This window comes from Chlorocebus sabaeus, chromosome 2 (genome assembly GCF_047675955.1).
Source record: "Chlorocebus sabaeus isolate Y175 chromosome 2, mChlSab1.0.hap1, whole genome shotgun sequence".
Taxonomy (NCBI): Eukaryota; Metazoa; Chordata; class Mammalia; order Primates; family Cercopithecidae; genus Chlorocebus; species Chlorocebus sabaeus.
The window spans coordinates 68,873,158-68,900,985 of NC_132905.1; the positions used below are offsets into that span (position 1 = coordinate 68,873,158).

At 41.1% G+C, this 27,828-nt stretch overlaps 1 protein-coding gene and 1 pseudogene across 4 annotated transcripts in view; both read right to left on the reverse strand.

Annotated features, from left to right (window-relative positions):
- IFNAR1 (interferon alpha and beta receptor subunit 1) overlaps positions 1-27,828 on the reverse strand; it is a 31,495-nt gene that overhangs the window by 3,446 nt on the left and 221 nt on the right. For 2 of the 4 annotated variants that reach the window (XM_073009698.1, XM_007964614.3), the window contains exons 2-10: positions 16,591-16,714; positions 13,948-14,123; positions 11,687-11,844; positions 11,433-11,574; positions 9,780-9,894; positions 5,739-5,923; positions 5,482-5,636; positions 1,896-2,046; positions 1,030-1,175 (exon numbers count right to left, since the gene is read on the reverse strand). In XM_073009698.1, the coding sequence (XP_072865799.1) occupies positions 1,030-1,175; positions 1,896-2,046; positions 5,482-5,636; positions 5,739-5,923; positions 9,780-9,894; positions 11,433-11,574; positions 11,687-11,844; positions 13,948-14,123; positions 16,591-16,714 (1,352 nt within the window). Of the gene's footprint in view, positions 1-1,029; positions 1,176-1,895; positions 2,047-5,481; positions 5,637-5,738; positions 5,939-9,779; positions 9,895-11,432; positions 11,575-11,686; positions 11,845-13,947; positions 14,124-16,590; positions 16,715-27,828 lie in introns of all 4 variants that reach the window. The other 2 variants (XM_007964622.3, XM_007964607.3) reach the window with 1 other exon arrangement.
- LOC103220748 (upstream stimulatory factor 1 pseudogene) lies at positions 16,723-27,823 on the reverse strand (annotated as a pseudogene).

Below are 27,828 nucleotides of genomic sequence, written 5' to 3' on the forward strand. Positions count from 1 at the left end.
TTTAGAGTGGTAAGGCTCTTAAGGTTTATCTCCTTTGTTCCTCACACCTCTACGGGGTAGTTTACAGCCAAGGGTACTTGCTTACCTGCCCTTAGTGACTCACTCAAATTCATAAAAGCCACCCTAGATGAGTGCATCATTTCCCGGGAACAGATTCTATGCTTAGGCCTTCACCATTTAGTGCTTTCATTTAATATGCTAACTTCACAGAAGTGCCAAACAAAAAACTATGATGTGTCATAAAAAAAAAGTCTCATGTTTTATTTCATTTTGTGTGATTTCACCTATATAATATGCTTTCTACACTGATAGAATATTTCAGTCTTCTGGATATATACAGATGCTCCCAACTTACAATGGAATTATGTCCTGACAAATGCGGGACATAATTCCAACAGCATAAGTTGGGGACTGTCTGCACTGAAAAGAATTACATCACAGACTTTATTTATTTACTTATTTAGAGACAGAGTCTTGCTCTGTCACCCAGGCTGAAGTGCAGTGGCACGACCTCGGCTCACTGCAACCTCCACCTCCTGGGTTCAAGCGATCCTCCTGCCTCAGCCTCCCAAGTAGCTGGGATTACAAGCGTGTGCCAACACGCCCAGCTAATTTTATATTTTTAGTAGAGACAAGGTTTCTCCATGTTGGCCGGCTGGTCTCAAACTCCTGACCTCAAGTGACCCACCCGCCTCAACTTCCCAAAGTTCTGGGATTACAGGCATGAGCCACCACGCCTGGCCAAGAATCACAGGCTTTAAATGGTAAAACAAATGCCACAGTGAATCTAGGAATTGCCAGAAAAATATGAAATTAAGGACAATCATTACTATCCCATGCTATGTTATTATTTATATTAAATTGCTGTTTTTAAAGTTAATTGACTAAAACTTTGAAGAAAATACCCAAATCAGTCTCTATTATTTTCTGGGTATCAAGAAAACCTATATATATCCTGTTGAAATCAAACACATTTCCTGTTCATTTCCTAGCTGTTGACAAAAAAAAAATATAAAGAAAGTAACATACCTCATCTATATTGGAAGAAGGTTTAAGTGATGGAAAGAAGACATAATTGATGCATCTCAAGAGGACTTTCACAGCATAAATGACAAACGGGAGAGCAAGTAATACAGTAAAAATTCCAATTATAAGCCAAATTTTAGATGTATTTCCTAAAAAGATATACATGATATTTATATGTTGTGACATACAAATGCCCTAACAGTGCTGACAGCTGTGTGAAAGACAAGCCATATGAAAGGAAATATAAAATCTATTAAATAATACTCTTCAAAATATTTCTGGTAGCACTGAGTCCACACCAACCATAGACAATGACATTTACATTTAAAGATTGGCGTGGGAACTGAAGAGATCCTCAGGGAGAAATACAATATTGACATACAGGCCAAACATGCAAGTATCCTTCAGCACTTATACGTCATACAACTAGCAAAATTTAATAGATATTCTGTGACTAAGCCTCTACCAGTCAACACTAGAAACTGTAAAATAGAAAATGAGACTAAACCAGTTCCCACATTAAAAAAATTCAAAATGGAACTAAGTGATTTCTACATGATAATTATGTTAAGGATATTTTTAAAATTTTAAACTAATAGTCTTATTAAATGTTAAAGAGCAATAAATTAAGGAAATTAATTATAGGGATACTGGATGAAATATAAAGCATCCAACAACACTAACTTGAGAGTTATGCATTACAAATATTTTCTAAAAAGTCTACTTTTGATTTATGTAGTTCAAGAAGAAAACATTCTATATATTTTTTGCAGTAAAGAGAAAATATTTTACAATTTTCAGTGTTCAGTATAGAATTACTTTTATTCTGTCTAGTCACATTTTTAAAAAAGACAATAAAAGATTCTGACCTGATTTTGTTTCCTCACACACAACATCACTAAAAACACTGCTTTTATTCAGCTTTTCATCCATGCTGTGTGCTCTGGCTTTCACACAATATACAGTCAGTGGTTTCAAATTAGGAATAGTAACATCAGTTTTTTTCTCGATAATTTTTCTCTAGAAAATATAATTAAATCATTGATAAAATTTAGTCACCTCATGAAATCAGAGAATATGTACTTTCTCAATTCTTTTATGTTCAGTCTAACATTGGCCTCTCCCACGTAGTTGGTACGTGTTTGTTTTTTTTTTCTAGACAGTTTCGCTCTGTCACCCAGGCTAGAGTGCAGTGGTGCAATCTGGGCTCACTGCAACCTCCGCCTCCTGGGTTCAAGTGATTCTCCTGCCTCACCCTCCTGAGTAGTTGGGATTACAGGTGCAGATGCCACCACGCCTATTTTTTTTTTTTTTTTGGTAGAGATGGGGTTTCACCATGTTGCTCAGGCTGGTCTTGAACTCCTGGCCTCAAGTGATCCACCCACCTCGGCCTCTCAAAGCACTGGGATTACAGGGTATATGTGTAAGAAATATAAATTTGTTTTAGACAAACCACTATATCCAAATCAGAAAGTTAAAAATGCTGCTGCCAAAAAGCATATGATCTATTCCTAAGAGAATTCTAATTGATTTATAAGTACATGCCAAGTCTGGGGTAATTGCCATTGTATTACCTCTGATTAGTGACAGAATGGTTAAGAGTACGGGTTTGGGCCTCAAACTGCCTTATGAAGAGGTATCACTTACAGCTGTATGGTCTTGCAATCGTTATTTAATTTCTCTCTGCCTGATTCCCTGACCTGTAAAATTGGGACAGTTATTGCTCTTATCTGTATTAGTCAGCTATTGCCAGAATAATGTCTAACAAGCCTGTGGCTCACACCTGTAATCCCAGCACTCTGGGAAGCCAAGCAGGAAGATAATTGAAGCCCAGGAGTTCAAGACTAGCCTGGACAACATAGCAAGACTCTGTCTCTACAAGAAATTTCAAAAAAATTAGCCAGGCATGGTGGTGTGAGCCTGTAGTCTCTGTTACTTGGGAGGTTGACGAAATCCCTATTTCCAAAACAAACAAACAAACAAACAAAGCCTGGGCAACATGGTAAAACCCTATCTCTAGCAAAAATACAAAAAAATTAGCTGGACATGGTGGCATGTGCCTGTAGTCCCAGCTACTTGGGAAGCTGAGGTGGGAGGATCGCTTAAGCCCAGGAAGTCAAGGCTGCAGTGAGCTGACATCACATGAGTGCACTCCAGCCTGGGTGACAGAGTGAGAACCTGTCTCAAAAAAAAAAAAAAAAAAAAAAAGATATAACAAAACTGCCTTAACATTCAGTGGCTCGCAACATGATTATGTAGTTTCTCACTCGCAAGTCTACAGACTGGCTGGGGAGCTCCCATGGAGGCTGTGCATCGCATCGGGTTTAGGTCAGCTCCAACAGCCTTTAATCCTCCTTGGACCAGAGACTATGTGGAATACGCTTTCTCCCTGGCAAACAGGAGCAGCGCAAGAGCCAAGCCAAACCCCGCAAGCACACTTAAGGCCTCTGCTCTCAGCACATCTACTCGGGCTCCAGCATCTACAGTCTGGTGATGCTGGGATGAAGGCACCATCCCAAGTATTTGGCAAACAGCAATTTAACCAATCACATCATTTGGCAGCGTTGTTTTGAAGAATGATTCAGACAATTCATGTGCAATACTTAGCATAGTACCTTACATATAAGTATTCAATAAGAGTTTCTATAATAATAATTACTGATATATGATCCAGTATAGGATAAGATGGCAACTACAATCTATTGAATCTCTACTACTTGTCCAGCAATGTGCTAGGTATTTGCTATCTGTTACTTCCTTTTAAACCTTATAAACATCCTTTTGAAAATTTTAGTTGTTATGATTACCACCACTTCAGAGAAGAGGAAGCAAAGTCTCCAAGAGATAAAGCACCTTGAGTAACGTTACACAATTTAGTAGTGTGAGATAGAAATTTAGGTTTGTCTGATCTACAGACATCTGAAAACTGACCATAATTCTCAATGGGCTACATTATGCTATGGTTACAGTGTTGTTAGACAGTGAAAAAGGGAAGCAGCCAAATCAATGGAATTTGCTTAGATTTCCAATAGAAAATGAAGCGAAGTGAAAGAATTCACCAGCCTGCCTGGACAGGAGTTTTAAAGGTAGATCCTTGACTAACACTCCACAAGGAAGAAGTGATCTGGGAAACACGTATATTATCTGATGGTGTATATTATCTTTGTCAGTGGTACCTGAATTTTAGGGTTTAGACCAGTGTTTGTCAACCGTTTTTTCATTACTTTTTGGGCAATTTTTTTCTAATCCTTCCCCCATCATAAAATTAAAGACTAAGGAATAACATTTTGTTGGGCAAAGCTGAACTTTGGAAGAATGTTTTCCAATGGTTTTGGAGGAATAAAAACAACTGTACTATCTAGATTCTTTTGTCCCATGAGAATCAGTTTTTGTCCCCTTGGAGGAGCCACCAGAGGACATTTGACAATATTTGGAGATATTTTTGGTTGTCACAACTAGGAAGGAACACTACTGGCATCTAGCAGGCAGAAGCCAGAATGCTGCCAGGCATCTTGCACTGCACAGGTCAGCCCCGCCCCCCCCGGCAAGGAACTGTCCAGCCCAAACGTCAGTAGTGCTAAGAAACCCGGGTTTAGATGAATACATAGGAATCATGTTAAAAAAAATGCAAATTCATGAGCTCCATCCCCAGAGATAATGATTCAGTAACAACAGGCTCAGGAATCTGTATTTTAAAAGCAAACTGGGCCCAGATGTAGCTCACCCATAACTCTATAGTACAGAACATGAAAAATGCTCATGTTCTTCATTCTGTAAATGTCTGAGTTAATCACTCCTTTTTTTTTGAGATGGAGTCTCGCTCAGTTGCCCAGGCTGTAGTGCAGTGACGTGATCTCGGCTCACTACAAGCTCTGCCTCAGCCTCCCAAGCAGCTGGGACTACAGGCGCCCGCCGCCACGCCCAGCTAATGTTTTGCATTTTTAGTAGAGATGGGGTTTCACGTGTTAGCCAGGATGGTCTCCATCCCCTGACCTCATGATCCGCCCGCCTCGGCCTCCCAAAGTGCTGGGATTACAGGCGTGAACTACCGCGCCCGGCCTTTTTTTTTTTTTTTTAAGACAGACTGTCAGTCACTCTGTCACCCAGGCTGGAGTGCAGTGGCACGATCATGGCTCATTGCAAGCTTGACCTCTGAAGCTCAAGCGATCCTCCCACCCCAAGTAGCTGGGAATATTAGGTGCACGCCATCACACCAGGCTAATTTTTAAAAAGTTTTATTTGAGACAGGGTCTCCCCATTTTGCCCAGGCTGGTCTCAAACCCTTGGGCTCAAGTGATCCTCTCGCCTTGGCCTCCTGAAGTGCTAGGATTACAGGCCACTGCACCCAGCCCACATAAAAGTTTAAAAATTTCCCCCAAATTTTAAATTCAAGCTTTATTTACCTAAATCACAGTTATAACTCTAAGCTACAAAATTATACTATAGTCTTTTTACCTCAGCCTTTGAAGTGTTTTCCCAAAAAAGAATTTCATAAATCAGTGGATAATCCTGGATCACAGGCTTGTTTTCAAACCATTTTGGAGCACCGATAGAGATATGTAATGAATCACTAAGGGATCTAATGTTAAAGACTGGAGGAAGCAGGGAAGCTAGAAAAATTTGTAAAGAAATAATGTTCAATTAGAAAAACAATTTTAAGAACTTGTACCAAATCAGAGAATTACAATCTCCAGTAAAAACTACTGCCTTACCTTGTATTTCAGTATCAAACTTTATCTCTTCAGACCAAAAAGACGTGTTATTTCCATCAGAGGCTTGTACGCGGAGAAGGTAAATTCCTTTTTGGAAAGTGTCTCGAGGAAAGACACACTGGGTAGTTGTGACATTTTCGCAGTCAGGTATTTGTTTCCATTTATACAAATGGTTTCCAGGATTCCTTTTTAAAAAGGCACTTTTAAGACAAACAATTTTTAAACTCAACCACACATTAATTCAATAGATATTTATTAAGTATGTACAATATGCCAGACACTGTGTTGGGGGCTAAGGTTACAGAAATAAATAGTAGCCACCCTGAGGAAACTCACAAACAATGGCAGAGATATGCATCTAACATAAAAGAAAGCCAAACATTGTTCCACACTGTGATCACGCTGTGCTTTGCTGCAGGTGGCTTATGTCAATGTGCAAGAACATCTGTTAGTTAGAATTTCCAGGAATGCTGCAAGCTGGTTTTTTTGTTTTTTTGTTTTTGTTTTTTTTTTGAGACCGAGTCTCGCTCTGTCACCCAGGCTGGAGTGGAGTGGTAGGATCTTGGCTCACTGCAACCTCCGCCTCCTGGGTTCAAGCAAATCTCCTGCCTCTGTCCCCTTGAGTAGCTGGGATTACAGGCGCACGCCACCAGGCCTGCCTAATTTTTGTATTTTTAGTAGAGATGGGGTTTTGCCATGTTGGCCAGGCTGGTCTCGAACTCCTGACCTCAGGTGATCCACCTACCTCGGCCTCCCAAAGTGCAAACTGGTTTTTAAACAAAAACCATTATTAAAAATTAAGTTACAAAAATTTGCAAATAAAAATTGTTTTAAAGACAGAGATGATAAATAAATTCATCTTGTCCTAACTATTTTACTACATTTTATTGTCTAAGCTCTTGGGGCTATCTTTATCTATTGTAGCTGTATGACAGTGGTGTGCTACTGTGCATATCTTCCCAACTCCATGTTCAGGGACATCAGGCTGGTGGCTCGAAAGTGGCCATGGTGGGAATATTTATATCACGAAAATCAGCAAACACTACAAAATAGGACTTTTTCTTTCTGGAAAGCCAGTTGCTAAACATGCGCCAGCATACCAGCGGATAAGTACCAAAATAGAGACACACTGCAGGGTTATGAGAGCAAGTATAAGTACGAGACTAAAGAGGTTCAGTAACTTGCCCAGGAACCAGGAGCTAAAAGCACCTCAGTTCAAGCCCAGAACTCTAACAGCCTCCTGACTGGTTTCCTTGTCTCTCTCTAGTGTCTTCTTCTTAGTCCACTCTCCCATATACCACATTGCCATGCACACCTTCCTCAAATCCAGAGCGCAGGTTACCCATCACCCCAACACAAAATCGCCAAAAGCCTGCAGGACAACCTGAGGTTGACCCTAATCTTGTCCCATTCTACTTATTCAGCGTTCTTCCCATTGCAACCTGGTGTCCAAATGTTCTGCTACTCTAGAAGGACATCCTTCCCACTGAAGAAGGCAAAATTCCGAGATGGCCCCCAAGATTCCTGCCCCCTGGTGTACACATCCTGTATAATCCCCTCCTCTTGACTGTGGGCAGGACCTGTAAATACGATGGAGGCCCTCCTCTCATAATGAGGTTACACTGAGTGGCAGAAGAAAAGCCATTTCACAGATGTAATTCAGGTCCCAAATTAGTTGAATCAAATGAGAGACTATTCTGGGTGGGCCTGACCTAATCAGATGAGCCCCTTCAAAGAGGATTTAGCCGGGCGCAGCGGCTCACACCTCTGATCCCAGCACTTTGGGAGGCTGAAGTGCGCACGGCGGCTCACACCTCTGATCCCGGCACTTTGGGAGGCTGAGGTGGGCGGATCACTCGAGGCCAGGAGTTTTCAAACAGCCTGGCCAACATGGAGAAACCCTGTCACTACTAAAGATACAAAAAAACTGGCTGAGCACGGTGCCTCATGCCTGTAATCCCAGAATTTTGGGAGGTTGAGGCGGGTGGATCACCTGAAGTCAGGAGTTCGAGACCAGCCTGGCCAACATGGTAAAACCCCGTTTCTACTAAAACTACAAAAATTAGCTGGGTGTGGTGGCGCACACCTGTAGTCCCAGCTACTCGGGAGGCTGAGGCAGACAGAAGAATCACTTGAACCCGGGAGGCGGAGGTTGCAGGGAGCTGAGATCGTGCCCCTGCATTCCAGTCTGGGCGACAGGGTGAGACTCCCTCTCAAAAAAAAAAAAAAAAAAAAAAAAAAAAAAAAAAAAAAAAAAGGATCTAGAGGTTAGACTCACCCTCTCTGATAGTCTCTTAGGAAGTGAGCCACTATGAGTTCTAGAAATAAATTCTGCCAACAACATGTGAGCTTGGGAGCAGCCCCCAAGTCTTGTATGACTGACTGACTCCTTGACTGCTTGACTGCTTGGCAGAAGACCCAGCTAAGCCACACTTGGACTCCTGACTCACAGAAACTTTGAGACACTAAATAGCTGTTTAAGTTGCTAAGTCTGTGGTAATTTGTTACAGAAACAGAAAACATCTAATACTTGTCTATTTGAAAAAAATTGGAATTAACAATCAAGGCCTTGTTCCTACCTCATCTCTTTTCTTATGGCTTCTTTGGTCTCTTCAGCCCCTATTCACCTTTACATTTTCAATTTCTGCAACCCTTATAATTTGTATACCACTCTTTAGTCTGAAACCACACAACACTTTGCAATGTCCGCTCACTGCTTTCGATTTCTAGAACCATGTTTGATTCTGTTGACTCTTTCCCCATTTCTTCAGTGCTTTGTACAATATGCTAAGTGCCCCAAAGCAGCTTAGAGATCAGCCATCAGAAATACTGCTCATTATCTACTTGGTGACCCTATTATTTATTCACTTCTGAAAGTGAGGTATACACAAAAGATTACTGAACAGTCTCCTGATTGGTTTGTGAGGTTATATATGCACTGTGGGGCACATATGCACATAAATGCATTTCCATTCTACTGGTCACCCTTGGTTCAAAATGAACACTAAAAGAGAGAGGGACATTGATCATAGCAGTACTCACACTTCCCTTCTCCCTCATTTTTTCTGTTTCTTTCCAGTTTCTTCTGACTTTTCCTTTCCTCTCTTAGCTATACTTGCCTTTGCTCTCTACTCCTCTGCCACCAATGTATATCTTTCTTTCCATTTCTTTTCTCCCCATAACCCACTTTTCCTTCTACTTAATTTTCCTCTTCTCTTTTTTCTCTCTATTCATCTCCTACAATTTCCCAGTCAGTATAAACTACATGCAGTTCTCTTTTATCAGTTTTTTAAAAATTTTAATGTTTAGAGATGGGGGTCTCACTATGTTGCCCAGGCTGCAGTGCAGCGGCTACTTACAGGTGTGATCATAGCACACTGCAGCCTCAATGCCTGGCCTCAAGTAATCCTCCTGCCTCAGCCCACTGAGTAGCTGGGACTATAGGCATGCGCCACTGCACCAGGCCAGTTCTCTTTCATTTATGCAGTGCCTAGACTTCATCCGTGTTTAGCTAGCCTCTGCTCAACCACATAGAACACAGTTCTTTCCAACTTTCTTTCCCACTGAAGTAACTACTACAAAATTTTGTCAAAACCACTAAAGTAATAAAGAAATGAGGAAGGCTAATTTTTTGAATGGAACAAGTGAGTGGACTGAGATCATTTTAAGGACTCATGGAAGAAGAGAGTTCTTAAGAAAAACATCAGGGTCAAGGGTCAGGTGTTCCAGATTGCGGAAATAACACATGCAACTAGTCACATTTTTTTTTTTCTTAAGCCAGTAAGAACCCCAGATATTAGAACCCATCTATTTTACAAGTGAAGAAATTGAGGCCCATGGAGGTTAAGCGATCAGCTCAATGTCATCCAGTTAGTTACTGGCTGAACTGGGGTTAGAAATGAGATTTCTCATGTTTCCAATATATCGTACCCACCTCCCAGTTGGTCATTCTGTGTGCAAGGACCTGGTGACTGAAGCAGAGTGAAAATAAGCATAATCAAAACAAACTGGGCAAAAGGAAATTTATAGAATAGAACTTACTGGAGCCACTGAACTTGAAAGCTCATGTTTGCATATGTATAATCCCACTTAAGAACATAGTTCTGATTTTGAACAATGACTTCTACATTTTCTGGTGGAGGTAGTTCATTTTCAACTAGAAGCCAAAGAACAGATAAAAAAAGCATACATTTTTACTCAAGTGAGATAACTGGCAAGAAGATAAAGGCTCACATTTTATCATTATAAGGTAATAGTTAAGGACGGTTTGTATTCACACTGTGTAATACTACGCAGCCATTTGAAAGACGACAGGCCGGGCGCAGTGGCTCACGCCTGTAATCCCAGCACTTTGGGAGGCTGAGGTGGACGGATCACCTGAGGTCAGGAGTTCAAGACCTGCCTGGCCAACACGGTGAAACCCCGTTTCTACTAAAAATACAAAAATTAGCCGGGCATGATGGCACACCCCAGCTACCTGGGAGGCTGAGGCGGGAGAATCGCGTGAACCTGGGAGGCAGTGGTTGCAGTGAGCCGAGATTGAGCCACTGCACTCCAGTCTGGGCAACAGAGTGAGACCCTATCTCAAAAAAAAAAAAAAAAAAAAAAGAATGTAATAGATGGCTAAGATCAAATGAAGAATGTAACAGATCTGTATTGACTGATATAGAATGATATCCCCAACAAACTGGGTTAAGTAAGCAAGCTGTAAAGTACAACTAGTAAGATTTTATTTTGTAATTTAAAAAGCAAAACCCAAGAAACTGTGGGTCTGTATATATGCTTACATAGGTCCTGAAAAAAGTTGTGAAAGGATATACACAAACTGCCAAGCAATGCTTACCTCTGGTGAATGGAATTGGGGATAAGAAGGGAGGAGGAAAAGACTTCACTTTAAACCCTTCTGTAATGTTTGATTAAAAAAATAAAGCAGATGAAATTTACAATTAAACAAATCCCAGCTCCTGTCCTTGACCTTAATTATTGGAAAGATGTTACTGACTAAATATATCAGGATGCTTTCCTATTTTAATATCCCATGTACAAAGGTATGCTTGCTGGAAGAATAACTTGTCTACTAGCAACTACTTCCCCCACTTTTCTTCCCATTTGCAGAACTCATAGTTCAGCTACCTCCCGCTTTATGTGGATTCTGAACAAACGAAAAGTTTTGTCATTACGAAATATTTGAACTTTTTTTTTTTTCCTAAGACGTAGTCTTACTCTTTGTCCCACTTGCTCCCCACTGGAGTGCAGTGGCGCGATTCTGGCTCACTGCAACTTCCACCTCCCAGGTTCAAGGGATTCTTGTACCTCAGCCTCCAAGTAGCTACGACGACAGACGGATGCCATCATGCCCAGCTAGTTTTTTATTTTTAGTAGACACGGGGTTTTCCCATGTTGGTCAGGCTGTTCTCGAACTTCTGGCTTCAAGTGATCTGTCTACCTCAGTCTCCCAAAGTGTTGGGATTATAGGCGTGGGCCACTACGCCCAGCCTGAACTTTTAAGTAGAATTAATTTTCATTACTATTTGAGACCAAAATCCCAAATAACATTTATTTTGCTTATGTAAATGTTACAATGTTTTAAACATATATTAACCTATCATGTAAACTTTAGCAATATGGGAAAGATGCCAAAATTGATAATTTGTATATATACTTATTGAAACGAAAACAAAGCATCTTCCTTACCTGTGGTCTTTATACAGTGCACTGGACTATAGACACCAATTTTCCGTGACGTAAGTAGCGCTGCTTTAACTTTTAAACAATAAGTAGTCTCTGGTGAGAGTTTATAAATTTTATGTCTGGAATAAATATTTTCAATCCTTTCCTATAATAAAAACATAAGTTGGTTCTTTAAAAAAGTATAAAGTCAAATTTTAGGATTAATTCACCTAATTTTTCTCTCACATCGATTAAACAAAGGTAAAAACAATGCTTACTTCTACACTTGAAGAGTTTTTCCAGATAACTAAGCTATATGTAAAGCTTAAACCATCCAAAGCCCACATAACACTATCTTTTGTTCCAGGAGGAGAGATGTGTATCACTATTGCCTTATCTTCAGCTTCTAAATGTACTTCTGGAGGACCAATTTGAGCTGCAAAAAAAAATCAAAACAGTTACTTTGGAACTTTATTAATACAATGCCAAAACCTTCATTCGACAAATAATTCTGAGCACTTACTATGTGCCTGCCACTTCTGGGAGTTAAGAGCACACAGATAGCATAGATAGCTGTAAGATCACCAGTGGAGTGATACAGAAAGAGAAGAGGTTCAATGACTGAGCCCAGCAGCAGTCTAACACTGAAAAGTCGGGAAGATGAAGTGATCAATGAGCAGGAGGAGAACCAGGAAAGAGCAGTGCCCTAGAGATCCAGTAAAGGAAAAACTGAGTGATGACCACATCTGTGCTACTGAGGGATGAAGCCAGAAGAGGACTGGGAATTTGCTTGGCATTGTGGAGGCTGTTGTGACCTTGAGAACAGTCTTTTTTTTTTTTTTTTTTTTTGAGATAGAGTCTCGCTCTGTCACCCAGGCTGGAGTGCAGTGGCACGATCTCAGCTCACTGCAAGCTCCGCCTCCCGGGTTCATGCCATTCTCCCGCCTCAGCCTTCCGAGTAGCTGGGACTACAGGCATCTGCCACCAAGCCCGGTTAGTTTTTTTAAATTTATTTTTGTATTTTTAGTAGAGACAGGGTTTCACTGTGTTAGCCAGGATGGTCTTGATCTCCTGACGTCGTGATCCACCCGCCTTGGCCTCCCCAAGTGCTGAGATTACAGGAGTGAGCCACCGCACCCGGCCGAAAAGAGTGGTTTTAATAGTGATGAGGAACTGCGTTTGAATGGAGCGGACTGAGAGGGAATGGGAAGGTAAGTAGTATAGAAACGGAGTACAGATCATTCTTGGTAAAGGACAGTGGTTCTCAAGCCTTTTGGTCTCAAGATCCCCATCTTTTTTTGAGATATGGTCTAGCTCTGTTGCTCAGGCTGGAGTGCAGTGGCACAAACACGGCTCACTGCAACCTTGATCTCCCAGGCTCAAGTGATCCTCCCTCTTCAGCTTCCTGAATAACTGGGACTACAGCTGTGCACCACCATGCCTGGTTAATTTTTATATATTTTTTGTAGAGATGGGGTCTCACTATGTTGCCTAGGTTGGTCTTTAACTTCTGGCCTCAAGTGATCCTCCCACCTCAGCCTCCCAAAGTGTTGGAATTACAGGTGTGAGCCACTACACTCGGCTCCTTTACATTCTTAAAGGAATTAATGAGAATCCAAAACAGCCGTTATTTATGTGGGCTGTATCTTTTTATATTAGCATATTAAACATTAAAACTGGTAAAGTTTTCAATCCATTTTAACTAATTAATCCATTAAGAAATAACAACGGACTGGGCATGGTTTCTCACGCCTGCAATCCCAGCACTTTGGGAGGTTGAGGTGGGCAGATCGCCTGAGGTTGGGAGTTCGAGGTCAGCCTGACCAACGTGGAGAAACCTTGTCTCTACTAAAAATACAAAATTAGCCGGGCATGGTGGCACATGCCTGTAATCCCAGCTACTCGGGAGGCTGAGGCGTGAGAGTCACTTGAACCCAGGAGGCAGAGGCTGTAGTGAGCCAAGATCGTGCCATTGCACTCCAGCCTGGGCAACAAGAGCAAAACTCTGTCTCAAAAAAAAAAAAAAGGAAAAAGAAATAATAATGATAAACCTATTTTATGGTAACAAACATTTGCCACAAGGAACATAAAACTTCAGAGTGGTGCTGTTTTACATTTTTTTCCAAATCTTTTGAATGTTGGGATTAATAAAGAAGGCAGATAAATTTCACATTGAGTTCTATGTTAATCAGTGACCATACCACCACATCACACATCAAACAGCCTCCTCTGGAAAACTCCACTGTGAATACAAGAAAGAACCAAAATAAAAAGGGCAAGTAAGTCTTAGATTTTTCATAAATATAGCTTTATCTTTACGGCCCCCTGAAAGGGCCTTGAGGACCACTCTTTGAGAACCATTACTACAGGGAAAGGAGGAAAAATAGAGTTATAGCAGGAAGAAGATACAGGTTTAAGGGAATTTTTGTTCTTTTTAAAAGATGTCAGATTTTGCATCATGCAAATGAATGGCTTGGAAAGTGAACTGCTCTGGCAATATTTACTAAAGAATATAATTCAGCTAGCAACTTTTTCTTACCTTTGCGAAATGGTGTAAATGGGTCAACCTCATACCATGAAGAAGTGTTTTCTTTTTCTGCTCTTATACGCAATTTAATTTCTTCATAAATGTTCAGCTTGAGCGAAGAAAAGTTGCATTTGGTACTAGTAATATTCTGACATCCAGGTAATTTTATCCAATTATCCATCCCAGGTCTTTAAAGTTAAAAAAAACAAATGAATGAGAGAGCAAATGTATAAATATAAGTGTGAAATACTTTCTATTTACTGGTTTAAGAGTTATTTCTTAACTCTTAATAACTCTCGTTTAAGAGTTATTTCTATTTTTAGTTTAAGATTTATTTCTTCTACTTGAGCTAATGTCCTATAAATATTTTAGGGTACACCCTTCCACTCTTTTTCAATGCATATAAGCCAAGTTATTACTTATAAAATTGAATTTTAAAATACAGTTCTTTATATAATTTTGTGGGTGGTTGCTTTACGATTTCAAGGAAGCAGAGGAATAAATGACCCATAAGGTAAAAGTGGATTTAGTATGTTGGCTCTGTTAAAAATAGCTGTGTGACTTTTGGTAAACTATTTTGTTTCTGGATCTTATCTTCCTTATTGAAAGTTCGGAGCCTGTTCAACATAGCAAACCCTGTCTCTATGAGGAAAAAAAAAAAAAAAAGGCAAAGCAGGGCATGGTGGCATGTGCTCATAGTCCTAGCTACTAGGCAGGCTGAGGTGAGAGGGTCATTTGAGCACAGGGGTTCAAGGCTGCAGGCTGCCATAGGCTATGATCATATCACTGCAATCCAGCCTCAGCAACTGAGCAAGACCCTGTCTCTAATAAAATTAAATAGAAATTGGAGAATTGGATTGGATGATTCCTTTCTGACCTCCTCCTATGAACAGACTTCCCTGAGAAAGACCTCGGAATCAGTATGGTTTCAGGGTTTCCACAGCCCTCTCCAAAAACCATCCCTCCTTCTGCTTGCCTGTCTCCGTAATTTCTTCTATTACATCATCAGAAACCACTTAAAATGTTTACATAAACAAATTAATTTTTGGAAGTGGAACTAGCCAATCAAAAAGCTGAAGTGATTGATATTAGATTCTTCCTTTTGAAAAAGGGGCAAACATGAAGAAATCAAGTGGGCAGGGGGTGCCTAAAGCAGAAAAGGACATATTGCCCAGAAAGGGGAAGAAGAACTTGCAGGAAAAGTGAGGGATAGAAATGAACTTAGATTTCATTTTTTTTTTTTTTTTGAGACAGAGTCTCACTCTGCTGCCCAGACTGGAGTGCAGTGGAGCAATCTCGGCCCACTGCAAACTCCACTTCCTAGGTTCAAGCAATTCTCCTGCCTCAGCCTCTCGAGTAGCTGTGATTACAGGTGTGTGCCACCACATCTGGCTAATTTTTGTATTTTTTTTTTTTTTTTTTTTAGTAGAGATGGGGTTTTGCCATGTTGGCTAGACTGATCTTAAACTCCTCACCTCAGGTGACCTGCCCACCTCAGCTTCCCAAAGTGCTGGGATTACAGGCATGGGCCACCATGCCTGGCCAATTTAGCAGATTTCAAAGCTTTTACCTATGTTAAGCCCATCGACTGTAAAAGTAGCAGGGAAACTATCTTCTGGGAAGGCATTTTTGTCAAGCCTAATTCATTAGCTGATTTATTTATTTTTAATAATACCACAGATGCCATTTTAAAGATGATTTAGATACTAGAAACCAGAAATAATACCAAAATAATTTTGCTGCTGAACCAAATACAAGTCTACCTTATTTTTCAAAATGGAAACATTTTAAAGAAATTACCAAAAATATAAAATACTTCATTCTTGGCCAGTTTTCACTTCCACTTTACATATCTGAGGCCTGAGATTAGAGCTGGCATTAAAAATATCTTAAACATTCTTGAAAAGGTTCCACATCAGAAACTATTTCTAAGAATCCAGAAACTCTTGTTATAAACAGAAAACCTTATCAAAAATTTGAAACTTAATATAATTTCAACCCAACCTCACTGTTCACATCTGTCTTTCCTATTTCAGGAGATGCTGATGCATGCTCCATTAAAACTGTTTCACATCTAATCAAGATATTGCAGCAGAAGCTACTTTTATAGTTTCTTAAAAAAATCATTATTGGCTGGGTACAGTGGCTCACACCTGTAATCCCAGCACTTTGGGAGGTGGAGGCGGGCGCATCATCTGAGGTCAGGAGTTTGAGACCAGTCTGGAAAACATGGAGAAACCCCATCTCTACTAAATATATCATGGAGATAATAGGAAAGCCTGATCACAGGAAACCTCGTGGCCTATTCCAAGGTCTTGGATGGGCCTTTTGGAGTACTATGCCATATCCTCAAGATACACCCTAGTTCAGATCCCAACTTATATTGAAAGAAGCTGGAACACCCAGAGGAAAGAAGAAATGGCTATGGGTTAGAGATGCTGTCTACCACCCTCATCCCCAATTTTTTTGCTTCAACACCCAAAGATGTATTTGACTAAGTCTCTACAGAAACAAAGTTAAAAATATTATGTAAAATAGGCATAACATTTCTAAAAAATAGAAAAACCAAATACTTTCCAAATCTGAAAATTAAGGTGCTAAACTTGTAAAAATTATTCAGGTCATTCTGACAAATCAGTAAGTAGAGTCACATACTTTTGATAATCGAATGAAAAAGTTACATTCCCGACAGATTCATCACTCCTGTTCCACCTCAGGATAAAGTTGTCATCTATGATGTCAACCTCTACTTTTTGAGGCGATTTTAGATTTTTTCCACCTATAAAGGCAACAAGAAATAAGAACATTATATAAACTGTACAGATATTCTAAATGTTATTCTATCCCCCGCATCCCTGATTAAAGAATGAATACAGTAAAATATAATGAAGTATATTTTAAAAATCTAAAAAAATCTAATGATCGCTCCCAGCACAGGGATGCTGGTAATTACATTTCTGCATCTGAGAGAGCTGAAAAAAGAGTTGATTTTTTTTTCCTTTTTGAAAAAGAGTTGTCTTTTAATTAAAAAACGAATGGTCTCCGCATAAAAATAGAATTTTTCTTGGCCTTAGAAGTGACACTGATGAGTCACTCTTATGATGAGGTTCAACTGTTTTATGGCCTCAGTTTGATTTCACATTGTATGTTCAGAGACAGATAGAGATGCTTCTTGATTTACAATGGTGTTATGTCCTGATAAATAAGGGTGAGTCCTACGGGCAATCAAGTGCTGGCTTCCTCCCTGCAGTACTCCTTGTGGTAACATCATCACAAATAATTGACCAGTGCCAGCAGGAGTCACCTGCCCAAGCAGTGCCTCTGAGCCCTGGGTAGTACCAACAGCAGCTGTACTTCCTGATGTCGTACCCCTGCCCCATCTCCCACTGCAGGGGTGGGAAAGTATAGTGTATCTCAGCAGCTGTCCCCTCTGTGTTAACTGCATCATAACTGGTGTAAGCACCCTGGATCACCACCTGGGTCATGGATTGAGTGGCAGGATAGCCACTGATGGCACCAGTGCCCTCAGTCTGGACATCCAGCTGCCCCTCACACACCTGGATCACCCTGCGCATCACTTGACACTGGGGTCAAGGAAGGTGGCAGCTGACTGGATGCTGGCAATAGCCCCATTGGCTGGGTCTTCCCCAGTAGCCATTGCACGTGCCGGAATCTTCACTGTCCCCTCTGTCTAGTGCCCTTTCATTTCACCTTTCAGGACTTCCTTAAGCATTTCTTGCAGGGGAGGTCTAGTGGTAATGAACTCCTTCAGCTTTTGTCTATCTAGGAACATCTTAATTTCCTTATGCTTTTGGAGGGCAATTTTGTCGTATACAGGGTTTTAAGTTTTGTTTTGCTTTTTTTTTTTTAGCACTTTGAATACACTGGTCTCCAAAGTATCAGATAAGAAATCTGCTGATTATGTTATCAAAGATCCCTTGTGTATGACAAGTCACTCCTCTGTCTTTGGCTTTCAAAAGTTTGACTACGTTTCTTAGTGTGGTCTCTTTGAGATCACTGTACTCGGAGTTTGTTGATCTGTCCAGTGCATATTTGAACACCAGAGTGAGGTGTTCAAGTCACCAACTACTATCATATCGGAGTCTATCTTTCCTTTTACGTAGAGTAATATTTACTTTATATATCTGGGTGCTTTGGTGTTGGGTACATGTATGTTTAGAATTGTTATATCCTCTTGCTGAATTGGTCCCTTTATCATTATATAATAACCTTCTTCATCTGTTTTTACAGTTTTTAACTTAATGTCTTTTTAATCTGACATAAGTATAGCAATTCCTGACAGCTTTTGGTTTCCATTTGCTTGGAATAACTTTTTCCATCCCTTCAATTTCAGTTTATATGTGTCTTTATAGGTGAAGTGGGTTTCTTATAGAAAGCATATAATTGAGTCATTTAAAAAATATTCATTTAGCCAGTCTCTTTAAGTACAGAATTTAATCCATTTACATTCAAGATTATTATTGATATTTGAGCACTTACTTTTGTCATTTTGTTAATAGTGTTCTAATAATATCCTTTGCTCCTTTCTTCCTCTCTTATTATTTATCATTGTGGTTTGATGGTTTTCTCTAGTGATAAGGTTTAATTCTTTTCTCTTTCTCCTTTGTGTATCTGCTCTATCAGTGAGTTTTATACTTTTCCATGTTTTAATTATACTGACTACTCTCTTTTCACTTCCAGATGTAGGACTCCCTGGAACATTTCTCATAAGGCTGGTCTAGCAGTGATGAATTCCCTCAGTCTTTGCTTGTCTGGAAAAAACTGTATTTCTCCCTCATTTCTGAAGGATAGTTTGGCTGGGAATAGCATTCTTGGCTGTTTGAGTATATCATCCCATCCTCTCCTGTACTGTAAGGTTTCTGTGAAGAAATCTTCTGTTAGCTGAACAGGGATTTTCTTAAATGTGACTTGATGCCTTTCTCTCGCTATTTTTAGAATTCTCTCTGTCTTTGACTTTTGACAACAGACAATAATGTGCTTTCGAGAGAACCTTTTTGGGTTAAATCTATTTGGGAATCATTGAGCTTTCTGGATCTGGATGTCTGTCTCTCCAGACTTGGGAAGTTTTCAGCTATTATTTCATTAAATAGTTTGTATATGTCTTTTACCTTTTCTCCTCTTTCTGTAACTTACATAGTATGAACATTTGTTCCTTTAATATCCCATAAGTCTCGTAGGGTTTCACTTGTTTTTTCTATAACTGAGTAATATCAAATGATATATCTTCAAGTTCAGAGATTCTTTCTTCTGCTTTACCAAGTTTGTTGTTGAAGCTGTTTATTGTATTTTTTAAATGTAATTCACTGAATTCTTCAACTGCAGGATTTGTTTGGTTCTTCTTCATCATGTTTTTTTTTTTTTTTTTTGAGACGGAGTGTCGCTCTGTCGCCCAGGCTGGAGTGCAGTGGCCGGATCTCAGCTCACTGCAAGCTCCGCCTCCCGGGTTTTCGCCATTCTCCTGCCTCAGCCTCCCGAGTAGCTGGGACTACAGGCGCCCGCCACCTCGCCCGGCTATTTTTTTTGTATTTTTTAGTAGAGACGGGGTTTCACTGTGTTAGCCAGGATGGTCTTGATCTACTGACCTCGTGATCCGCCCGTCTCGGCCTCCCAAAGTGCTGGGATTACAGGCTTGAGCCACCGCGCCTGGCAATGTTTTGTTTTTTTTGGTTGAATTTTTTGTATTGTGAATTGTTTTCCTGATTTGTTGAACTATCTGTATTTTCTTTCTCTTTTTTTTTTCTTTTTGAGATGGAGTCTCGCTCTGTCGCCCAGGCTGGAGTGCAGTGGCCGAATCTCAGCTCACTGCAAGCTCCGCCTCCCGGGTTTACACCATTCTCCTGCCTCAGCCTCCCGAGTAGCTGGGACTACAGGCGCCCGCCACCTCGCCTGGCTAGTTTTTTTGTATTTTTTAGTAGAGATGGAGTTTCACCGTGTTAGCCAGGATGGTCTTGATCTCCTGACCTCGTGATCCGCCTGTCTCGGCCTCCCAAAGTGCTGGGATTACAGGCTTGAGCCACCGCACTCGGCCTGTATTTTCTTGTATCTTGTTGAGTTTCCTTAAGATCATTAGTTTTAATTCCTTTTCCAGCAATCTGTTGATCTTCTTTTCATTGGGCCACCATTAGAGAGTTCTTACTTTCCTTTGGTGGTGTCGTATTTCCTTGCTTTTTCATGTTTTTGTGTCTCTGCATTGATAAGATAATTACCTCTTCCAAACTCTACAAACAATGGCTTTCAAAGACAAAGTCTTTTATTAGCAGTTGGGTTTCAGTATGCTAGTTTCGATAGGTGTGGTGACTGTTTCCTGACAGATGCAGTGATATGGTCTGCATGCAGCTGCTGTACCTGTGTTCAATGTCAGTAGTAAATGGGTGCCTCAGGGGCCTAGGCTGCAGAAATTTGTGGCAGTGGTAGTATAGGTTGTTAATGTCCTCAGTGTTAAAGGCTTTTAGGATCCTCCTATTCTTTTGTCTTCCCCACAATGGGGAGACTTAGCCAAGGGTATACTTCTTGGTATCAGGTCTGACAGGGGCTATATATATGCAGCTGCAGCAGCTCGTGATTCCAGGTGAACGTGCTCAGAGTGGCTACTGGGCAAAGGTCCTAGGCTCAGGATCTCAAAAACCTATTGAGACACTCGGTTCCTGAGGTGGGTTTGCTCTCTGTGGCAGGGGTTGGACGTAGGTTGCTCACAGAGCCAGGATTTGTGACCTGGAGGTGCTTCCTAGCAGCTCAGGCCCAGAGAATGGGTTATAGCTTTGATTCTACCCCTCTGGAGGTCAGGGCATAGCAATGGCCTGACTATAAAGAAGGGGTTCCCTGGAGGTTTGGGCCTGGGGAACAGGGTATGGTTTTAATTTGGGAACATGAGCTAATAGGTCTCAGTGGCAACACAGGTCCCAAAGTATGAGGCACCATGAAGTCATGACTTTAAATCTTGGACTAGCTGGGGATGAGTGGTACCCCAGACTGTGAGACCAGGTGTAGCTGCAGGAGCAAGTACTACAAAATGGTAGAGCATAGCTATTATTTGGGCTGGGAATGGGGGTTAGGGAACAGCACAGTGATGACTCTCACTCACCAGCTCAGACTCTAGACTAGTCTGTTCCAGGCAAGCCGGGTACTACAGTTGTTTGGCCTGTAGAACAGGGTGTCTCAGCTGAGACACTGCTCTGTTTCCCTGGGACATAGCGTACTACATCAGCTCAGCCCTGGGATGCATAGCTGCTTGGCTTGGACAGGACACTGATTCTGCAGGGAGCGATGTGCTCCTTCAGCTGAGGCCCGGGGAATGTGACTGTTCTGGGTGGTTCAGGCCCTGTTTCCTTGGAATGCAGTACACCACTTCAGCTTAGGCATGGGGGTGGCATGACTGCTCCAGGTAGCCAAGGTACTGTGTTCCTAGGAAATAGGATGCTGCTTCAGCTCTAGCCCAAGGGAGGTGGGGTAGAAGTAGGTGGAGTAGTTCCACCTCTACTTGGCCCCACAGGGAAGGGTGTAATAGCTGCTTAAAGTTTAGCTTAGGGATGTTAAGCCATCAGCCTGGGGTGGTTCAGATGAAAGGAAGCCATGTCTACAAGTCTCCGAAGCAAGACACACTCCAGAAGTAGTTCCAGTTCCAAGACGGAGTGGCACAGTAGCCGTGAGGGCCACAGCAGGCAGAGCACAGTGTTGGTTCCTTCTCTGGAGGGAACGCAGCTATGCAGACTCTAGGCAGCTTCCTCAGCTTGGCTTAGTTGCTGTCCAGACTCTAAGGAACCCCAGTGGTGAGATCTGTTGGTGCCCATGGTGTAGCTGGGGGTTACTGGGATCTTCTTATCTCCGTGCCATAGGAAGAAGCTCCTCCTGGTTCCCAGATGATCCTAGGAATCCTGGTATTTTCTCCCATTCTCCATGTGGCCATCCCACTTTCCTCTGCTCACTAGGATTTCTGTTACTTCTTTGATGTACTCTAGCACTCTTAGTTAAGTTTGCTAAAATGTAGTTGTTTATTTGTTGTTTTGGCTGTCTTATGAGGGGATGAGCAGTAGAGGCTTCTAGTTGGCCATCTTGCTAACATCACTCTCCCAGACTACATTGTGTGTGTATGTGTGTCTGTGTGTTTTGCTTTAATTGCTGTTTAATTGTTGTTAATCCTGTGCCAAGGATCAGCTTGAACTATAAACTTGAGGTCTCTCCTGAGCCTTTCCCTAGGTATGTACAGTGACTTTCTAATTTTCTCCATAAATGCAGTTGTTTTTGTATGTCCTAGTCTTTAGTATCTGACTCCCAAAAGTGAAAGAGAAAAATGAAGCAGAGGGAGATTTCTAGCCCTTTAAATCCATGGGGCAGGGGAGTGAGTGGGGAGGGGGTTGTAACAATGAGTAAGGTGCAACAACAACAACCGCCCATCTCTTTGCATTTTTGTGATGAGAAGGAGCAATGAGTAATCAGAGCACAGATCCCAGAGATCTGGATGGTGGGTTTCTTTTTGCTCACCTGATTCCTGTAAGTTGTGTGCAGGTTGCTCTAATAACGTGCATAGCTGTCTGCCAAGGGTTGAGTGGTGGAAGATGGGTAGCTGCTACTGTACTAAGAGCTCAAATAGACCAAAATTAACTGCAACTTACCATCTAAGCCTGCCCTGCCCCCTGGAAGTTGCAAGCCTTCAATAGACTCCAGAGTTCCAAAATAGTTATATCAGATTCTGCCAGTACGGTTCTTGTCTAGGTGAGGAGACAGATTCCTGGTGCTTTCTACCCTGCCATCTTTCCAGAATCCTCAAAAGAAGTATTTGTAAAAACTGCTTCTTTGTGGCCGGGCGCGGTGGCTCAAGCCTGTAATCCCAGCACTTTGGGAGGCCGAGACGGGCGGATCACGAGGTCAGGAGATCGAGACCATCCTGGCTAACACGGTGAAACCCCGTCTCTACTAAAAAAATACAAAAAACTAGCCGGGCGTGGTGGCGGCGCCTGTAGTCCCAGCTACTCGGGAGGCTGAGGCAGGAGAATGGCGTAAACCCGGGAGGCGGAGCTTGCAGTGAGCTGAGATCCGGCCACTGCACTCCAGCCTGGGCGACAGAGCCAGACTCCGTCTCAAAAAAAAAAAAAAAAAAAAAAAAACCAAAACAAAACAAAACAAAAACTGCTTCTTTGTGTTAAACACAAATCTCAAACTAGATTGCAAGTTCCTTAGGGGCAGAATCTATATCATTTCATAGTTGATTTGCATTTTTTCAGAGTATCCAGTATAATGGTGGGCTCACAGGAACTCCTTTAATATCACAAAGGACTGATCTTTCAATTTGATAAGCTATATATTTTTTAAAAGACCAGCTTTTAAATTTATTTATGGTTCCTACAATATTTCTTTTACTTCTGCCTTGGGACAATCATGTTATCTCATGGTAGACTTGCTCTACCACAGGGGCTCCCGTATAGAACTTTCTTAATTGAGACAGCTTCTTACACTTTCCAGTTAGATCTTATAGTATGGGGTCAAAAGGGTAGACATCTGAGAAAACACTTTCTGATTTTTTTTTTTTTTTAATTTAAGGTGATACCTATCAGGTCTCCCCATCTTCAATTTTCTGTTTCATACTTGGAGTCTCTAAAACTTCATCCCTGAATAGAATACATCACATCCCCTTATCCCACTCTAGAATTCTTAACTTGCTTCTCATCCATTTGTTAGAATTTATAGATTCTTTTCAGCCAAAGGGTAGCAACTGGGTTTACAGACTTTAACAAAAGATCTGATGGCATCTGTAGTATTTACAATATCTTGTGCAGAATATTATAATTCTAGTAATTTTAGGCCTTGACACAAGAATAGAAAATATTATAGGGTACAGCGAGCGATTTCCTCAGGGAGAAAAAAAATGCTTTACTGCTAAAGGAAGGAGACCCTGAAGTTACATGGGTAACTTCGTGAAGGCATGTTGGCATTTGGAAGACCAACAAATAACTGACTGATAAATGGACAGGGGCTTGGAAATAAAGTTATTAAACAGGATTTTAGTTTTCACAGATTTTGCCCTGTTAGTATTGGCAATCTCCTTTTAATAATTTTTTCATAAAATTATTGTTATGTAACATTAACATGCAATATATTAATTTACTAGTATATTAATGTTTTATATTAGCATATTAACAATTATTACCCCACATGTAAATGTATAAATGGACATTTAATCTAATATATATAAACGTATTTATAATTTTGGTTGCTTTCAACTTTTCACATTTATCTTGATGACCAAAATGGTGTACTATATTTTTAAGTCTGACATAAATCCAAATATAGGTATCTGTACAAATATGTAAGTAAATGTCTTCCCATATTTTTTATAGTTTTCTTAATCTAGGGTCCTAGAATTGCATTTACTAGGCTAAAAGGTATATTTATACAACTTCTGAAAGAATGAGCAATATTATAATCTCACTGAGTTAACTTTCAGGATCAGCTTGAGCTGTAAACTTAAGGTCTTCAGTTTTGAACATTCCGTTTTGAACATGATTATTTCTTTGGGGAAAAAGTAGGTAGTTGTGTAAACCAAAAATAAAATTCTAAGTCCCTTAACCATCAGAATGGACCCCTTCTCTTGACCAAGGGCATTTCAAAATTAACCTGAAAAACTACTTCAGGCCAAGATGGGAAAGCAGGTTTGGCTATGCTTCATTATACCCTCCTCTCTTCTGGAATTCAGAAAAAGCCAACCACCATTAACATCAACACAGACCTTAAGTTTCACAAGAAACAGTTACAATCTATTCTCTCTGAAGCCTGCTATCTGCAGGCCTCATCTGCATCAAGGGTGTTCACTCTTTTGGCTTCCTTGGGCCACAATGGAAGAACAATTGTCTTGGGCCAAACATAAAATACACTATCTGATGAGCTAAAAAAAGAAAAGAAAAAAGAAAAAAAAAAAAAAAAAAAAAGGAAAAGAAAACAAACAGACAAAACCCCTCATATTTTAGGAAAGTTTTACAAATTTGTGTTGGGATGGATTCAAAGCCGTCACAGGCTGCATGCAGCCAGTGGGCTGTGAGTTGGACAAGCTTGATCTGCATGATAAAATTTTGGTCTCCACAACCCCTTGGGACATCCCAGACATTCCTTTTTATTGATTCCAGGTTTTTAGATAATAACTCTTTCAAGCAATTATCAATCAGAAAATCTTTAAATCTATGACCTGCAAGCCTTGCTTTTTGTCCTGCCTTTCCAGATCGAACCAATCAAATGCACATCTTCGATGTTCTGATTGATATATTATGTCTCCCTAAAATGTATAAAAGCAAGTTGGGCCTTGGGCACATGCGGCCAGGACTTCTTGAGGCTGTGTCATGGATGCATCCTTAACCTTGGCAAAATAAATTTTCTAAGTTGATTTGAGACCTGTCTCAGATATTTTTGGGCTCACAGTTAACTGAAAGATACTGATAATTAGGCCCTTAACATACAAGTGGACAATCAGGAATTTAAATTGTTTGGCTTTTAGGAAAACAGTCTAGTCTGGTTAAGCCCCAGGGCTCTTAGGCCAGACCCAGGGTTGACTTCCCCACTCAGCCACGGACTGGCCTATACAGCCTCAGGCAAGTCACTTGATCTCTGAGTTGCTCAGTTTCCTTGTCTGTTAAATAAGGATAACAGTATCTGTGTGGCTCTGAAAGCTTAATGAGTTTATACTGTTAAAACACTTAGATTGGTGCCTGGCACACAGTTAAGAGCTTAAGAAATGCTAAATGCCTATAAATTATATCTTGCCACCTGTCCTCTAATTTTAAATTAATTTCTTAATGCATACCCTCCTGGAATGTCAATTTTATATGAAAATTCTGGGAAAGCTCTTTTCACATCAAACATGAGTTTAATGCAAATTTTTCATAAACAAAAGACTTCAAAGAAATTACTACAGGATGCACCAGGCCCCTAGTACCCACATCCTAGGAAAAATATACTACATATTTGTGGAAAAGTTTGAGAAATAGTATATCATGTACCACACAGGTATATGGTTTCCTAAGACAGCAGGTAAGTATTTTGAACTCACTCACAGGCTCACAGACCACCTGGACTCCTGCACTGGGATGCTAGCCCTGATTCTCTTTGGGTACCCCTCCTCACTACAAAATTACCTCTCAGTCTCTTATCAACCTTATAATAGTTGCCATTTCCCCATGCATCCCAGGTAAGTATGAAGAATTTCAGCAAATTAGCCTGGTGACGCCTTGCCTTTGTATTTTTCTTTTACTATTTTTGTAAAAGAAAAAAAAAAAAAAAACAACTCAGGCCCTCTCCCAACTTTCTTACACAAAAGGGATGATAGTTAAGCCCAGAGGCCAAGTGACTGCAACACCCTCTTCCAAATGAATGGCTGTTACTAGCACAATGCTTCAGCCAAATCCCCAAGGAAAGATAAAAAGACTCAGCCATCTTCGAAGGACTACCCCCACAGATCATTCGTGAGTCAATTCTTTGCTGGTTTCCCATAAACAAGGGGATGCCAACTGTAACTTCAAGTCTACAACCTAAGTCTAGTTCCTAAAACTAAAGTCTAAAGTATAAACAGACCGGGTGCGGTGGCTCACGCCTGTAATCCCAGCACTTTGGGAGGCTGAAGTGGATCGTTTGAGGTCAGGAGTTCGAAACCAGCCTGGCCAACATGGCAAAACCCCATCTCTACTAAAAATACAAAAAATAGCCAGATGTGGTGGTGTACACCTGTAATTCCAGCTACTCAAGAGGCTGAGGCAGGAGAATCACCTGAACCCGGGAGGCAGAGGTTGCAGTGAGCTGAGATCACATCTCTGCACACCAGCCTGGGCAACAGGCTGTCTTCTCAAAACAAAACAAAAAAAAGTATAAATAAAAACGTCTTCCCATATTTTGAACAGTTTTCTTAGTCCTGGGTCCTAGAATTGCATTTACTAGTTTAAAAAGTGTGAATATTTTTATGACTTCTGAAAGACTGAGCAACATTACTATCTCATTGAGAAAACATTTCATTGAGTTTTGAACATGATTATCTCTTTGGGAAAAAAGTAGGTAGTTATGTAAACCAAAAATAAAATTCTAAGCCCCCCAACCATCTGAACGGACCCCTCCTCTCAACAAGTGGCATTCCAAAGTTAACCTGAAAAACTAATTGAGGCCTTCCACACTGACAATGTCAATTACAAGCTTATCTTCTCAGGTGCAAAACAAAGTCAAGACTCCACCTACTCAGAGGCATCTGCATAACTGACACCCTTTACTCTTTTTCTCTTCTACACACTCATGGTATCTTAAAATACAGATTTCTTGGGCACTAACTTAAATGTCACAGAACTATCTGCCTTACTGCCTCACTGCCCCACCACCTGAAAACCTCTGGAAAACCAGTCACAGATGTGTCTGTGGCTCATGTTTTTCCCGGATGCGCCCTGAAGCAGGATTAGTAAACCTCGAGGACTGAGAATTATGCCTCAGTCACTCCGATTGTCATTTCTTATTGGCCTGTATGAATCCTGAGGGCAGAGAAATCCTCGTCACACTTAGCTCACTCCCCCGTGGGACTGGCCGCCTATCTACCAGATTGAGGAAATGCATTTCGGGAAATGTTTTGTTTATTATCAAACAGGCCAGCTGAGCCGCAGTACTTTCCCGGAAAGAAGCAAACTCGACACAAGGCTCTGGCACTGCCACTTCACGGGGATGGGGACCCGGGCGCGCCCAAGGACCGGTACACGCGTCACAGACAAGCGACGACAGAGGACCCAGAACACCACTTTCTCCTGATTGATTTTCGAGCCCAAGTCGGGTTTAATCTTTGCCGCGGCAAAGAGGATCGAGGGTTGGGGGCCTGTCGCCCCCAACACCATCGCCGCCCCGGTAGCCCAGCTGCGCACCCTA